Genomic DNA, 15,551 nt, shown 5'->3' with positions numbered 1-15,551 from the left:
AACAGCATACTACAGGGACACAGCCACATCAATGTTTATAGCAGCTCAATTCACAATAGCCGAACTGTGGAACCAACCTAGATGCCCTTCAATAGATGAATAGATTTTTTAAAAATGTGGCATATCTACACAATGGAATATTACTCAGCAATAAAAGAAAATAAAATCGTGGCATTTGCAGGTAAATGGATAGAGTTAGAGAAAATAATGCTAAGTGAAGTTAGCCAATCCCAAAAAAACAAATGCCAAATGTTTTCTCTGATATAAGGAGGCTGATTCATAGTGGAATAGGGAGAGGGAGCATGGGAGGAATAGAGGAACTCTAGATAGGGCAGAGGGGTTGGAGGGGAAGGGAGGGGGCATTGGGGTTATTAATGATGGTGGAATGTGATGATCATTATTATCCAAAGTACAGGTATGAAGACACGAATTGGTTTAAATATACTATGTATACCACCAGAGATATGAAAAATTGTGCTCTATATGTGTAATAAGAAGTGTGATGCATTCCACTGTCATATATAAATTAAAAAAAAGAACTATGTAAATCTAAGTTGTACTGAAGTACCAGGGTTTAATATAGTGTGTGCAACTATTTTTAATTTTCAGAATTTTTTTTTTTTTACTTTCCCCCCAAAAGGTTCCCTCCCTTCAGATGAATTATCACATAAAAGACTCAACTTTTAACCCCTCTCTGCCCAGGACTAACCCTTTCTCACCAGGTCACCTTCTCTTAAGGGCCATACCTACTTCTATTCAGGTAGCCCTCTGCAACCTCCTAGGCTATTCCCATGGTAATTTGATTTTTAACACCATCATTTCACTTCCCACAATCTTTATTTACCACCTGTATGGCCACTAGAATGCCAGCTCCCATGAGAAGAGGGATTCTGTCCCATTCACTCCCACATTTCCAGCTCCTGAGCATTATACAGAAGCAAATAGAAGTGCTCAACAAATACTTGCTGAATAAATGAACATATATTTAATATGGAAAGTAAAATAAAATTAACTTACCTTCTGGAATTGTGTTTGACTCTTCTACAACATTATCTAAATAAAAGAGGAAAACATACCTTACACCAACTCATCTCCACTCAAATCTCTAAAGTAACTAATATCCCCTTGGATATCTAAGCTTTGCTTTCCTTTTTAGACTGCCTCTTCTTATGGAGAGACTTATAAGTTTATTTATATTAGAATATCAACTTTAATTTCTAAATTATATTCAAAGAGTACATTAAGTAGGCTAACATTATCACTAACATAAAATTTGAATCATCAAAATGGAATAAATAAGTATCCATGGGTTCCACATGCATGCATCTCACCGACAAAAAAATCAAAATACAAAAAACCAGAACAAGCAACTAAGAAAAAACAATAAAACAAACAAGTAAACAAACAACCCCCCTCAAATAGAAACTACACGTGCACTGAATATGTATAGAGATTTTTCTTTTCATTATGCTTTAAACAATACAACATAATAACTATCGACATAGCACTTACATTGTTTTAAGATTGTAAATAACAGTGATGTAAAGTACACAGAGGGTTGTGCACAGGCCACAAAGAAATACTATGACATTTTCTACAAGGAATTTATGCATCCTTGGACTTTTTTTTATCTGTGGTTCATTCTGGAATCAATTCCACCACAGACATGTAGCAATTATTTTCTTAATGCCTGGAAAATGTTTTGTATTATTGTACCTATTCTTTGTTTCACAAGTTACAAAAGTTTAACAAATGGAAGGGGGATTTGATTGGTAAGTAACGTCTGTTTACAGACAAAAACTTACCTGAAATTTCTATTGCATCATTTTCCGAAGGCTCGTATTCTATAAAATAAAAAGAAAAAATAATCCTTTAGTATTGCATCATTTTCATCATAACAAAAATGGACATTGTGCTCCCAGGAATCCACCTTTGTCTTTGAACATAGATTACAGAGCAGTGTGGGAAGGAGTTTGATCAACTGAAGTGAAACAGGTCTGGATTAAATTCCAGGTAAGACACTGTTTAGCCATGGGACACAGCAAATCCATAGGCTCCCTTCTTATACAGGGGGAAAAGACAAGGTCCTCCCTCAATCACTTGTCACCAGAATTCAGTAATTCACTTCTTCCCAAGTGGCACTGAATTTTCTTTTGAAAACTGTCTTCCTGTCTATGATGAAGGTTTAAGAGAGCTAAAGCTCTTCGCTGCACATCACCTATAGGTACATTCCCCACTTTGTTTAATTAATAATTAAAAAAAAAATATTCAGTAATTTCCAGACATTTAATCTGGAGGCAAACACCCTCTGCCGGCCTTTTAGAAGGCACTGACTGGCGGGCAGGTCTTCCTCCACCCACCCTATAACAAGTGGCTGCTGCCCATTTCTTCTCTTAAGGGTTGTCACTGGGCTTAGAACTGGGCTTAGAACTTTATTGCAAAGCAGGCTATTCCTGCACAGCCCTGTGCCCTATGCTGCCTGGAAGCTGGCAACTTTCTCAGTCAACCTGATATTCCAAAAGGTCTCCAATTTTCTGGTACAGGAAGAGCAAACAATCTTATTTCCCCCAGAATGGTCACAGATTTATTCTTTTGTATTTATTTAATGAAGAACCATTTTTTGAAAATGTATTATCTTTTAGACATATTGTCAGTATTCCGGTACAATCACTTTGTCCTTTGGGGGTGTTTGGAAGATGAAAGGGACAAGGAAATGTGTGCTCATTGTCACCCTGAGCAGAGATAGCATTTAAATATGCTCAAACTTCTACAGATCTTAAAAAACAACCTTTTCTTGGGCCTGCTTCCCGTTACTCTCTTTTTTCCATTTCATAATCTAATTTCTTTGAGGAGCCATTTATGTTTGAAGTCTCTCTCCTCATTTGCCCTCCTTAGCCCATTCCCACCTATCTTTTGGTCCTGACCACAATCCTGAAAAGGCTCCTGCTGAGATGGCCAGTGAGCACCTCATTAAATCTGCTGGACACCTTCCAGTTTTGCCCATGAGATCACTGAAGCGATACTTGGCACCTAGACTTCAGTGAGATCAGACTCTATTTAATGTCTTATTTCTTTCTCAGTCTTCTTGATCACTCCATCCCTTTTCTGTAGATATTAAATGTGGCTTTCTTCAAAGTCCAGCCATAGAACCACCTCTGATCCCCCTCTATCCTCCTTCATGAAGGGCACAGAGTTTGGTTCCTATTATGATGATGCTGATGATTCCCAGATGTGTATTGGCAAATCACCACCAACTCATAAGGAATGAACTCAGGGCCTAGAGCCCTGGTTCCTGCCTTCCAGCTGGTCTTATCTTAATTTAAATTTTTAAAAAAGGACCACCTGGCATCAAGCCAGAAGAGGGAATGAGTCTACACCTACAATATCAAGCCCTGTTCATTTTACCTTAGAAAAATTTTTTTGTCTTCCCCTCTACCTTCACATGCTGGTTTATACTACTATCATCCCTGCCCAATCTGTCTAGTGACAAGTTGCCCATGAGGCCACTATTGTACTAGACCATGGGCACATGTTCAGTGATGTTACACACAGCTCTGGGAGGGACAAGACAACATTGAACATCCCCCTTTAAGAAATTCATTCTTTGGCCCCCCTTGATTGGCAGATGGAACTCAGATATGAGTTGAATTCAAATCATTGCAGTTGTTACCTTCCTCAAAAGCTTATTTCTCTCATTTGGGAAGCAGGGAAAATATGAGGCACTTCATGGAATTCAGTAAAATAATGCATAAAATGCTCAAAGACAGGAGCTGCTACAGTCACCAGGATCTGAATTAGATACTACTTAGGCTGCAAATTTTCTAGAATTCCTTTCTCCATGTTGCCATTGCATTGAGCTTGGAATCCAATTCCTCTTAACCTTCCCCAATGTGGGAAATCAGTAACCTCTGAGAATGGGATTAATTTATAGAAGCAAACACAGTAAACTCTAACTAAAGCAGTTATCCATGCATATATTAGTCAAAAGGTATAACTATAAAGTAATGAGATACATTTTTTAAAGTAATTTGTAACTGCCCCAAAACAACTTGTAAAAAGTTTAAGAAATTCCTTAGGTGATGGCAGAACTATTGGAACAGTTAAATAATCACTAAGTGAATTTTTGAGAAAAACTATTCATTTCTATGTCTTTATGTTTACTAACACAAACCTGCATATTTTACAGTTAAACTATGGGGATAAAACAAGTAGGTGCCTTAAGGTTTAAGAAGCATTTCCAAACCTTGTTTATCATAGTCTTGGTATGTTACGTCATCTGCAAAGGAAAGAGAATTAAAAATATATATATATATTACATGAGTCCTTAAAACTGCTTCACTAAAAAAAGAAATTAATTTTAAATACAAATTTCTATTCCTTTAAACATTGATGTTTGAGTAGTCAGTAATAAATGCCTCTGTTCAGATGCATTTAAAGCAAAGAGCAAGTATTACTGTAAAAATTCCTCAGCACAAGATAAATAAAATTAGCCATTAGAATTTAACATCCTGTTTGTTATAGACCCATTCATTGTTGGTAGATGAAGTGAAATACAAACATCTTTGTTTTTGTTTGTTTGCTGTTTGTTTTTTTGTGATGCTGGGGATCAAACTCAGAGCCTTACACATGCTAGGCACTGGACTACATCCCCAGATTCTGACATTATTTTAATATACTGATTTCACTACGAGACAAAAAGTCATGTTAAAAATTGCTTCTTGACTTTTTGAAAGAAAAATTACCATGTAAACAGACAAAGTACTGCAACTAAAATTAACATTCAAAATTGAATGAAACTTTTCATCTAATACCTGCTTCCTGGTGCAATCTTTCATCTTCTACAACTGGTTCACTGGAATCTAAAAGAAAAAAATGTTCCTCTGCCAAACGTGAAAACACCAAACACTTGCATTACCTGACACCATTCTAAAAGATTCAAATCAATTCTGATCTACACAAACTTGTAAAATAGATGCTATTATTATAATGTAATAAAATTTAAGTTGAACAAAGTTCCATAATTTACTGTGTAAGCTGCAAAAATGGGAACTAGGATCTGCAACCAGTCTGGATCTACTATACCATAATTCAATTCTATTCCTTCTAATACACCAGACTCCTAAAGAAGGTTTGAAAACATATCTCCTTTATCTTTATTTCCCCAGGTAAATATTGAACTTTATTTAGAAGTTTCTGTAAATATTTGGAGAATCAAAAATGATTGAAAGTTATTATGAAGAAATCTCTGTTGAATCAGAGTGAATCATGCACACTGTGTTAAATGACGTTGGCCAGTGCCTCAAACAGAAGCACTTCTCCAAGATTTTCATATTACAAACCTGGGTTTTCCTGGTCATATATCACCTCTTCTATATCCTGATGATGATCCTGTAAAACTATAAATTAGGAAATAATTAGGAAATTAAAACATCACGGATTTTTCACGATACTCCAAACTAGAAAAAGCATAATTCCTGGTAATAATAGAAATACAAAACTAAATCAGAACAGTGATCAGCCATGTTCACTCTTGGAACCCTCAGTGCTTAAGGTCACATGCAAAACTGAACAAGACAGTTTCCAGCATCAACGAGTTTATAATCTAACTACAAAAGAGCAGAGCTAGACTCTCATTTAGCATATGCAGACTTAACAACAGTAAATAAAAGCAAACAGAGGCAGAGAGCCCAAGAGAGTAGTACCAGTGAGTCTTCCTCCTGCCCATGTAGAAGAATCTGACTCAAAGAAGCCTAAGCAAGTGCCACGCCACCCAGCCCTCACCTGGGCTTCAAGTCCAGGTATTCTATGTGGGTTTCTTCCACCTTGGAACACAGGTTTAGTGTATATAAATGACATAGTGTATATAGACCACAAATGCTAGTCAAAAATACCACATGGTACTCAAGCTTACAAAGAGTGATCTGTTTATCATGGGAAATAAACATCAAAATAGAAACTAAACTCACAAAGGTGTACCTATACTACAAAACAAAAGAATAACAATAGTATGAACCCTATCATGTGATATATTAAATGCTTTCAAAATCATTAATAAATAATAAATAATATCATGATGTTCTATTAAAGATTTATTCTAATTAAGAAAGCATAATGTTAAGTTAAAACCTACCTGGCTCTTCCACAAGGTAACTATGCTCAGCCACTGAAAAAAAACATTAAATTGAAAAAAATTGATATTACTACTTTCATAAAATGGTATGTATCATACTGTTGATGTATATTCTGAATTTAGACTTACTATTGATTTAAAGAAAATAACATAAAATATGGAAATATCAATTAAGTATCTGTGTAACACTTTATCCCCTGAACTGCACTCTCAAGTGTCTCATGTGTTCTATTTGATCCACTCAACATCTCCACAAAGTTGACAAACACTGTAATCAGGTGATTAATAAATACAAGGTGAAAGACTGACAAAGGCTGAATGCAGAAAATGTGCTAATTTCTCTCCATTTCACATTTCACTGTGGGGTTCCATCTCCTACACCTGTCCTACTATTTTTTTTGGAGCAAAAATACACAGTCTACAAATGGAGAATGAAGGGAACTTTATGTGTCCAGGAAGCTAATCAGAAAATCTGATCCTCAACGAGCTTGTGACCATTGCTCATTGCTCATTATATAAAACAGATACACAAAATGTAAATATTTTTAACTTCTAAAGACTATAGTAAAGTTGAAACTTTTAAAGTTCAAATTGAATCTCTATGTCAACTAAAGATTATATCAGTAAATAAGGTCTCTAGAACTTATAAACTTCATAGAAGTATTTCTTTCTACCTCTCTCTATACCTCCTAAACTTAGAGACACCAAATTCCTCTTGTTCCTGGTTATTTGAGCATCTTAACTGAAATGTGTTGCATAAGCAGCACCTAGATACAAAAATTCTAAACAGCCATCAATCTTGCAGAGCCATGGGGGCCAAAGATGGGAGGGAAGGAGTGATACCATAGAAACTGGAGTTCATTTTTATCAGCATCTCTACTCAAAAATTAGAAACACTTTTCCATAGACATCATGACATAGTAATCACTAAAGGTCAAAGGTGCTAAAGCTCTTCTATTATCAACTATATTCAACATATCGTACATCCAAAATCACATATATGTTCAAAAATATTTGTGTTTGAATCTTTCACACACAAAAAAAAAATTATGCACGATAATTCTTTGAGTTTGTTTGGACACTTACATCACTATTTCTTTGCAACTGTATCTCCACCTCTAAACAAGAAGCATGGGTATAGTTTTGCACTCTGAGAGCAAAGCTGAATATTGTAACATAGGCTGAGGTTCCATAAAGCCTAAAACATTTACTACTTGGCTTTTTGCAGAAAAGGCCTACAGACATCCGGTCCAGAAACTAAGAACAGTGTTCTACCCATGGTCATTAGGGTTAGTGTTAGATCAAGAGCCTGTGATGGGTGATCAAGTCAAGTACTTCAACAGTTGTTTGCCAAGTAACAAATAGCACTCTTGGCAGGAGAATACCGTAATAGTAGTTCGCTGAGGTATCTCATCTACTTTTATAAAAAATTTATATATTCTGAATTTTCTTTAAAAGGGCTTTGAATCAAAACCAGGATATCTATTTATTTTAGGGAAAAATTCACTATACTTGAGGTTTTAAACTTGATTTCAAAAAATACAGAAAAACATTTAATATTGGCTTTAAAGGGGCTCAAGAAAAGATTCAATAATTGTAATTTATCTACTATATTTTATTCTGAAACCAAATAAATGTATTCTACCTTCATGAAGTGTTTCAGGTTCCAGCATCTCAAATGTATCATCTGCATCATCTGTAAAGAAATTCTCATACTCCAGTGGCAGTTCTTCTGCTGGTCCATCCTGGTCTTGTTGCAGGTCTTCTCCTTCAACAAGGGTAATAAACAAAACAATATAGGTATATGCTAGCCCACAGGCAGCAGCTTGCTTAGGCACAGAGGCCTTCTGAAGGGCTGCTACATAATCCTTCCTCTCGGCCATCATTGGCACTGTCCATTCTGAAGGTGTTTCTCCCTCACTCTGGCCAGGTGTTAGTCTCATTAGAAAGTAAACTCACAAACAATGAGCACCTCTTAAGTTTTGTTCACTATGTATGCCCAACACCTGGGACCATACTTAGTCATAGAAGTATTCAATACTTATTTGATGAATAAATAAATAAACTCATAATTATTAATGTATGTGCCTCTTCAATTATCACCAAATCAGAGAAAAGAACACACCAATAACTTGTATTGAGAACTGACATAAAATTGCATGTAAAAATTTTAAATGACTTATCTAATGTTCTGATGCAAAGAAAAATTAGCAACCTATCTTATACAAGCTCCTTTGCAAGTAGAAAGGCCACTCACCTTATTTATGCTACATAAACACACATATCTGTATTATACTGAATCTAAACTGTTCTATGCTTAACCTTTAGATATTCAAAGATGCCTATTTTCTCTACTGTGATTAACTTCTGATATATTGAGCAGTTTTGCTTTCATGTGGATGTTGACTATATTATTCCACTGAAATATAGTTTGATTGTTATCATGCCTAAAAATTATCCTCATATTAATGTGACAAGACTCCCAGCAGACTACCTCTAAATAATACTCTAAGAATTTGAGGGGCCTGGGATAGACTCCATGAAGTACAGTGATTAAGAGTGCAAAGTCTAGAGGGGCTGGCTCTGGATTTAGGTTTTTCCATACTAACTCATGACTATGCACAAATTCCTTACCAACTCCATGTCTACAATTTCCCTTCCATAAAATAGAAATAATAAATATTCTTAGGGTTATTGTGAGGTGAAAATACATAGAAATGTGGTTGGCTCATAATAAGTACTTAGGTGTTATTATTAGTATTATAGTAGCAACAATATTACCATGAAAATGGTGGGAAGTCCTTCTGAGTTACTATGCCTTTACTGTAGTATAGTAATTCTCTTAGATGTTACCAAATTATGTAGACCCACTTCTGGAGCTATGATTTTTAATAGTCTCTTCATCTACAGTTTTATTTTCTGTGGTTTCAGTGACCCACAATCAAGACAGCATGTAAATGTTAAATGGAAATTTCTGGAAATAATTTGTAAGTTTTAAATTATGGGTTATTCTGAGAAGCATGATGAAATCTTGAGCCATCTCTCTCTCCATCCCATCTGGAACATGAATCACCCTGTTGTTCACCATATTATATATGTTATCTGCTCATTTCTCACTTGACAGCTATCTTCATTATCAGAGGGGCTGCCAGAGTGTCACAGTGCTTGTGCTTAAGCGGCCCTATTTTACTTAATAATGTCCTCCAAAGTGCTGCAATTCTGATATTCAAAGAGAAGTCATAGGTGCTTCCTTATGCAAAAAGGTGAAAGTTTTGATATTGAAAAAAATCAGTACTCTGAGGTGGCTGAAATGTAGAGTGAGAACAAATTTCCATTAAATCGTGAAAGAAGATATCTGCTAGTTTTGCTGCCACATCTCAAACTAAAATGGTTATAGCCACAGTGCATGATAAAGTATATAAGAAAAAACATAATATTTTATATGTATGGGTTATACATAGCATGTATGTACAATAATTGTGTGTGTGTGTTTGTGTGTGTGTGTGTGGAGAGAGAGCACACAAAAGAGTGTGTGTTCCATGATATCTGTAGTTTCAGTTTTCCAGTTGGTTCTTTGAATAACCCTGTGAAGAGGGGGTTTCTGTCTTATCACAGCCAGCTATATTCCTCTCCCCTTCCATTTTGCAGTTTTTTCTACTCAGTAAACAAAGCACCAAATCTAATTCCTGTTGAGACTTTCACTACTCTTTATCTTTATACCATATTCCTCTTTCTCTATTCTCTCCTAGTTCAATCCAGGAACATTTTATATGAGTTTTACATTCGCCAGTTTAGCAGCCAGACATCACTGACCGATGGACATTTCTGTAGGGAAACCACCCAAGCACTGCTCACTGTCTGTGAATCTCCACTGTTGGGCCAGTGACAGCCTTGTGTGATGAGATCATCCTGAAGTTTCCTAGACTCTAGGCATTACCCAGCCCTCTGCAGCTGGTACCCTATCCCTGTGAGGCAGTTACTATTGTCCATTTTAAAACATGAGGAAATTGAGGACTTTGCTAAAGCCACACAGCTAATAAATGGCAGATGCAAGATTTCAATCCAGTAATGAAATGTGCATGATAAGGGAAGGCGGCCATGCAAGGTCAGAGGAGATGTAAAGATGAGGTGGGGGTAGACAGCACATCCCCACAGACGCGTGACAAGTTCAAACGCTCTGAGGCAGGGACAAACTTGGCAATTGCAAGGGAAAGAGAAGGCCAGTTGGGCTAGGAAAAGGAAGAAGGAGGAGAAAGAGACTGGGATCAGACAAGGCATGACTGCCTAACCCACAACGAACACCAAACTTGGGTTTTAGAGACTCAAGACTGGAAACAGGTGTGAGTGGATGGCACTTCAGCAGCCATAGGAAAAGGCAGCTGTCACAGCTGAGGCACTGGAGAGGCAGGTATGTGCCAGGGGCAATGTGTCAGGCTTAGGTAAGGGGAGAGGAAAGAGAGAGCAAGAAAAACACCTGGGATTTGAACTTCGCAACTACATGGGTGGAATGGACATTAACAAAAATGTAAAAGGCTGGAACAGCACTTTGGGGTGGGACGGGGGGAGCTGGAGACCTAAAAGATGCAGAGGAAGCCAAAGCTCTGGGTTAGGCAGAGATTGAGACTGAGCCACACACAAGGTCCTGTTGGAGGGTCCAGCAGGCCCTGGGTAAGCCTGGAGCTTAGATAAGTCATCAGGGTTGTTGCTGTACATTCAGGAGTCACCAGCATATAAATGACATTTAAAGCCAGGGATCATCAATGTGATTGTCTAAGGGGATAAACACTCTACAAAGCAAGAATAGGTCCAAGAAGGCTGTATCAGGGAACATGTGCTAGACTAGATTATTTCCTCTTCTGCTGAGCTGCCCACTTCCACCCGCCCACACGCCTGCTGCTTCTTTCCACTTCCCTTCATTCCAACCTTTGGCAGAATTGAGTCTGATGAGCCACCTGGACTCACTGGGGTCACCAACACAACCTCCTCCATCTGGGCTCTCTGCTGCCTGCTCCCCCCAATCCCCCCACCCCACCCGCCACATTTCAGGCTGTGGGCAGAATATACCACACTCCTAAACACCTTTAATTGCTGTTAAGAATTAAGAACAGATATCTGTCTCTCATCCCTCTTCTTCTTCATCCCACATGCCACCATTCTGAACTACCTTCAGACTCTTGGTTGGGCTTCCACACATGCTGTGCCCTCTTCTTACTACCAGACAGGCAAAGTTCTACACCATCCTCGTGCTTCTAGATGACACAGTTATTTCCTCTATGAAGTCTCTTCTGAGGCCCAAGTCTAGGTAAGCCCCAAAGAATATTCTGTGTCTCACCACTATTGTATTGTACTACCTGCACTGTATAAAAATCACTGGTCTATTTTGACTGCATCTACCTCCTTACGTTTATGGATTATTAAAATAAATAAATAAAAGCTGTAGGAAGGAGAAGCCTACTCTTGCTAATATGGGCAGATACACATTCAGGTGTAAGAGCCTTCCTACTTGCAAAGGAGCTGGTGTACAAGGACACAGGAACCTACATGCCAAGTAGTCATCAGCAAAATCTAGCTGAAGGCTAGAGAATTAGTTGTATGTCTTTATGACACCCCAATTTTATTTTTCTTCTTTAGGGCTACCCTTGTATCACATCAAACCATCAGGGTATCAGGGTCCTGCTGCGTTCTGTACCTTCAAAATGCCTTCATGAGCTTTGCTCTGGGGTTATGCTCTCTGTTTTTATCAAAGAATGCTTCAAGAAACAGCCTTATAAAAATCCTAAAACACTGGTTTTGAGACTCTTGTTTAATTCTCCCCATATATGAGATATTTTTTAAATCCAAAAGTTGGGAGCTTATTTTATATTATCTAAATAGACAGCATGCTTTGTCTTCTCTGGTGATATGACCTATGTAATTAGAAGTCTCTCCTTTTTTACTTTGGTGATGAACAAAGCTTGCTCACCACAAAGCTTGCTTTCTGGTGTTCTGCTTCCTCCACTCTTCTTGCAATCTATTTTCAAAGGACCATGGTCTCAGCTTGTTTATCCTCACTTACCAACACATATTCTTTATCAAATACCTGCAACAAACTCCCTCACAGTAAAGTATGGTAAAACATGTCTAGTACTATTTAAAAATAATACCTGTTCTCTAATAATTTGCAATAAGATTTTTAAAAACCTAAGGTATAAATAACATTTAAATCTCAATATGTAAATAAGCTTATGTGAACATTATTTTCATAATTTATGACAAAACAATAGACATTAATCCATACCATGTTCTGTATGTACCGTTTCGTGGAGAAGGGACTGAATTTGTTCTCTTACTTCATCTTCAATATTCTGGGGTTCTAAAATAATTACAAGACATCACTAAGTGGAAAATATTCAAACATCAATGGGGAACTCAGCACCCAAATATGGCATTTGTGCATTATGTATTAAAATGGCTACGTCTGGCTCAGCAACTGTGCATTTTTTCCATATCCATTTACTACTTTTTTTCCCCTGTGTTGGGAAACATGGTAGGTAATTAAAACTGGTTTTATTTTGTTAATGGATATAAGTGTTACAAGCTTTAACGGGGCTTTTAAAGAAAGAAAACTAATTTAGGTATGGTTTTTATTTTGAAAAAAGCCTCACAAATCAAAATGAGTTGTTTGTGATTAGTGAAGGCCAGACCAATGACGGAATAAAGTGAGAAGGGCAGGGAATTCATTAAGGAAGGTCCTGGAAAATAAGGAAAAACATGTGGAAGACAAAAATCAATACAGTTCAGCGCACTGTGTTCTCTGACAGGAGAAAGGGAAGCCTTGCTGGATGAGAACCCAGATAGGAGGGCTGATGACCCCCAGAATTCTGGAAGTGGGAGTAGATAGCCTGACATTATAACTGATAGTCCTTTCAGCTTTGGACACAACATGACAGATAGATCTCCATAGATTCAAATAAAAGTGAACATGCATGGCGGCATTCCGACAACATTGTGGTGCTTATTGTATTATCAGGTTTACTGCAACACCACACAATGTATAAGAAACTATGATTACATCGACACGTCGTCCAATTTTCAGTGAAACAATCTATGTGCAGAGAATAAAAGTAACGCTAGGCTTGGTCTTAATATCATAAATGTTATCTTATGAAATAATGCCGGTGACATTAGTTAATGTCAAAGGGCTAATCCTCAGTGACAAAATTGGAGTAAATTAATTTAGAATTTCAAGCAGGGAACAAGTTTTAATACAGTATCTGCTAATTGCTCAATGAAAGCACTTCTAAAGCGAGATATTTAGATCTCACAAACCATCTTTATGTACATTCTGGAACAATTTAGAAAAGTCTCCAATCTTCATTCTTCCATCATCATCTCCCACAGCTTCCTAACTAGGTTCCTAGTTTCACAACTGCTGAGGACAGCAGCCAAAGTACACTTAGTATGAATTGCCAGAAGCGTAGCCTGGGCACTCTGCTCCTCTGCATAATCCTTTAATGGCTTGTGCTGATCCAACAAGTGAAAATCTAAGCCATGGAACAGGATACGAGAGCTCCACAACTGGGCCATCACACACTTTTCCAGAATTGCTGGCTACCGTCAATGGCTTTGAACTTGGTAAGTACACCGTACTACTTCATTTTTCCATAATTTTGTAAATGTGCTTGTTCTCCAATAGAGACAGTTAGTACAGGCAGAGGCCAGACTGCAATGGGTTAAAGAATGAATGAAAAAATAAAATAAAATGAAAAAGCAATTGTAGAGTTTTCTTTCAAAATCTAGCTCTTATGGTGAAGAGATTAGATGGCGGGGGGGGGGGGACGGCGGGGGTCAAGAAGGGCTTAAGGGCTTTATTTCATCAAATTTTATGAGAGTTATATAACTAGGCTTATCAAATAGGTGGATGGAGTCAGATAAAAAAGAAAAATCAAGGACAGAGTAACAGGAAGGTTGAGAAGGCCACATTTAAAACAAATATAAAGTTGAGAAGGATATGGGCTAATAATAAACCAATGGATTATGGAATTTAATTACAATTCATGGTGAAAGTAACAAAAATTAAAAAGGAAGAGTCGAAAGAAAAATGGCATAACATTTGAGGTAGGTATTATCCTTAAAAACCAAGGTTTTTAAATTATAAATTTATTTACTACAAAGTAAAATTTGAGATGCTAAATCCAAATACACGTCTAATTATAAGACTTAATAGGAGGAATACACTGAATTCTTATAGCATTAGGGGCTGAAGAAATAATAAAATTTAGAGCAACAAACATATTAATCTTAAAAGTAAGGAAGGAAAATCAAATAGTATTCATCAGTACTGTTTGAATTTAAAAATCTGACAGTAAATACAGTGTCATACCTAACACTTCCAATAGATGGCAGAGTGAAACCAAATTTCTTTGCATTCTGCATAAATGAAAAAAGTGCAGAAGCGAAACAGTACTTCATAAAAATGTCATAAACAAGAAATGATAGTAATGGATTAAAACTGCATTTACTAATTTATTAAAATATCTCAAGAGTTCTCAACCTATGGATCATAGTCTCTTCAGTGACTACAGAAATAACTTGAATTGATCCATGAATCTGTGTAAATACAAAACAGATTCCACAGATCATCATAAGGAAGTCTGGGAATTCCTTTGATGCAGACAGGAGATCCTCACAGAAGAAAGACTTTCTAAATTACTTATTACTTAATTAAATTATGTGGCAAATGATAACATTTGTATATAATACATGTCTATTTTTACTTTCAGTGTAATATGGTATAATAATTCTAGAATTGGAATCAAGGAAAAATAAGCTGCTTCCTAACTATAATCTCAGGCAATAAATAACTGTCTGTGCCATAGATTCTTTGTCTCAAAAATTAAAATTCTCCTGTTCAAAAATTTTAGTATTAAAAAAAAGTTTATTATAAGATTTCAGAAAGAAGAAAAATAGTTCACTATTCTATAAACATGTGAAACAAACTGTGAACAAAATAAGTTTCTGTGAACTACAAGCAAAGATGCCTGACAAGCTAGGTACATTCTCTTGAGACCTCCAGGACCACTTACCTGTTCCCTCAGGAGCCTGCTCCTCTGGCTCAGCATGTGGCTCAGCCTCCTCTGGTGGGAAAATCGGCTCGGAAGCAGATCTTTCTTTAAGTCCTGCATTTTTTATTCACAAAATTAACTTAAATTTCTTGATCTTTGTGTCATGTTAAACCAGGAAAAACAATACTCTTAAACATTTAATCAATTGTGCAAGCAATTCCTAGTTTTCCAATATTACATGGTTAAAAATTGAAATAGGAGATGGTTTGCTCTTTAACTTCATATGGGCTTTTACTATCTCTAAGTTAGCCTTTTGTTTAAAAAAAAAGATAAAACAAAAATTATTGTTTAATCATTCACAAAAGTTTAAAATACAC

The 15,551-nt window shown here is 36.7% G+C and overlaps 1 protein-coding gene across 5 annotated transcripts in view; it reads right to left on the bottom strand.

Moving 5' to 3' along the window:
- The window catches only part of ASPH (aspartate beta-hydroxylase), a 213,079-nt gene that overhangs the window by 131,889 nt on the left and 65,639 nt on the right, over window positions 1-15,551 (bottom strand). For all 5 annotated transcript variants that reach the window (XM_081265760.1, XM_081265761.1, XM_081265762.1 and 2 more), the window contains 9 exons: window positions 15,196-15,288; window positions 12,408-12,482; window positions 7,776-7,898; window positions 6,131-6,163; window positions 5,340-5,396; window positions 4,812-4,859; window positions 4,244-4,276; window positions 1,806-1,844; window positions 1,018-1,053 (listed from right to left, as the gene is read on the bottom strand). In XM_081265760.1, coding sequence (XP_081121886.1) covers window positions 1,018-1,053; window positions 1,806-1,844; window positions 4,244-4,276; window positions 4,812-4,859; window positions 5,340-5,396; window positions 6,131-6,163; window positions 7,776-7,898; window positions 12,408-12,482; window positions 15,196-15,288 — 537 coding nt within the window. The remainder of the gene's footprint in view (window positions 1-1,017; window positions 1,054-1,805; window positions 1,845-4,243; window positions 4,277-4,811; window positions 4,860-5,339; window positions 5,397-6,130; window positions 6,164-7,775; window positions 7,899-12,407; window positions 12,483-15,195; window positions 15,289-15,551) is intronic.

This window comes from Spermophilus citellus (assembly GCF_964194105.1).
Source record: "Spermophilus citellus genome assembly, chromosome: 14".
In the NCBI taxonomy this organism is placed as follows: domain Eukaryota; kingdom Metazoa; phylum Chordata; class Mammalia; order Rodentia; family Sciuridae; genus Spermophilus; species Spermophilus citellus.
The sequence above is the reverse complement of the archived record's forward strand: the minus strand, read 5'-3'. Positions and strand labels throughout refer to the sequence as shown.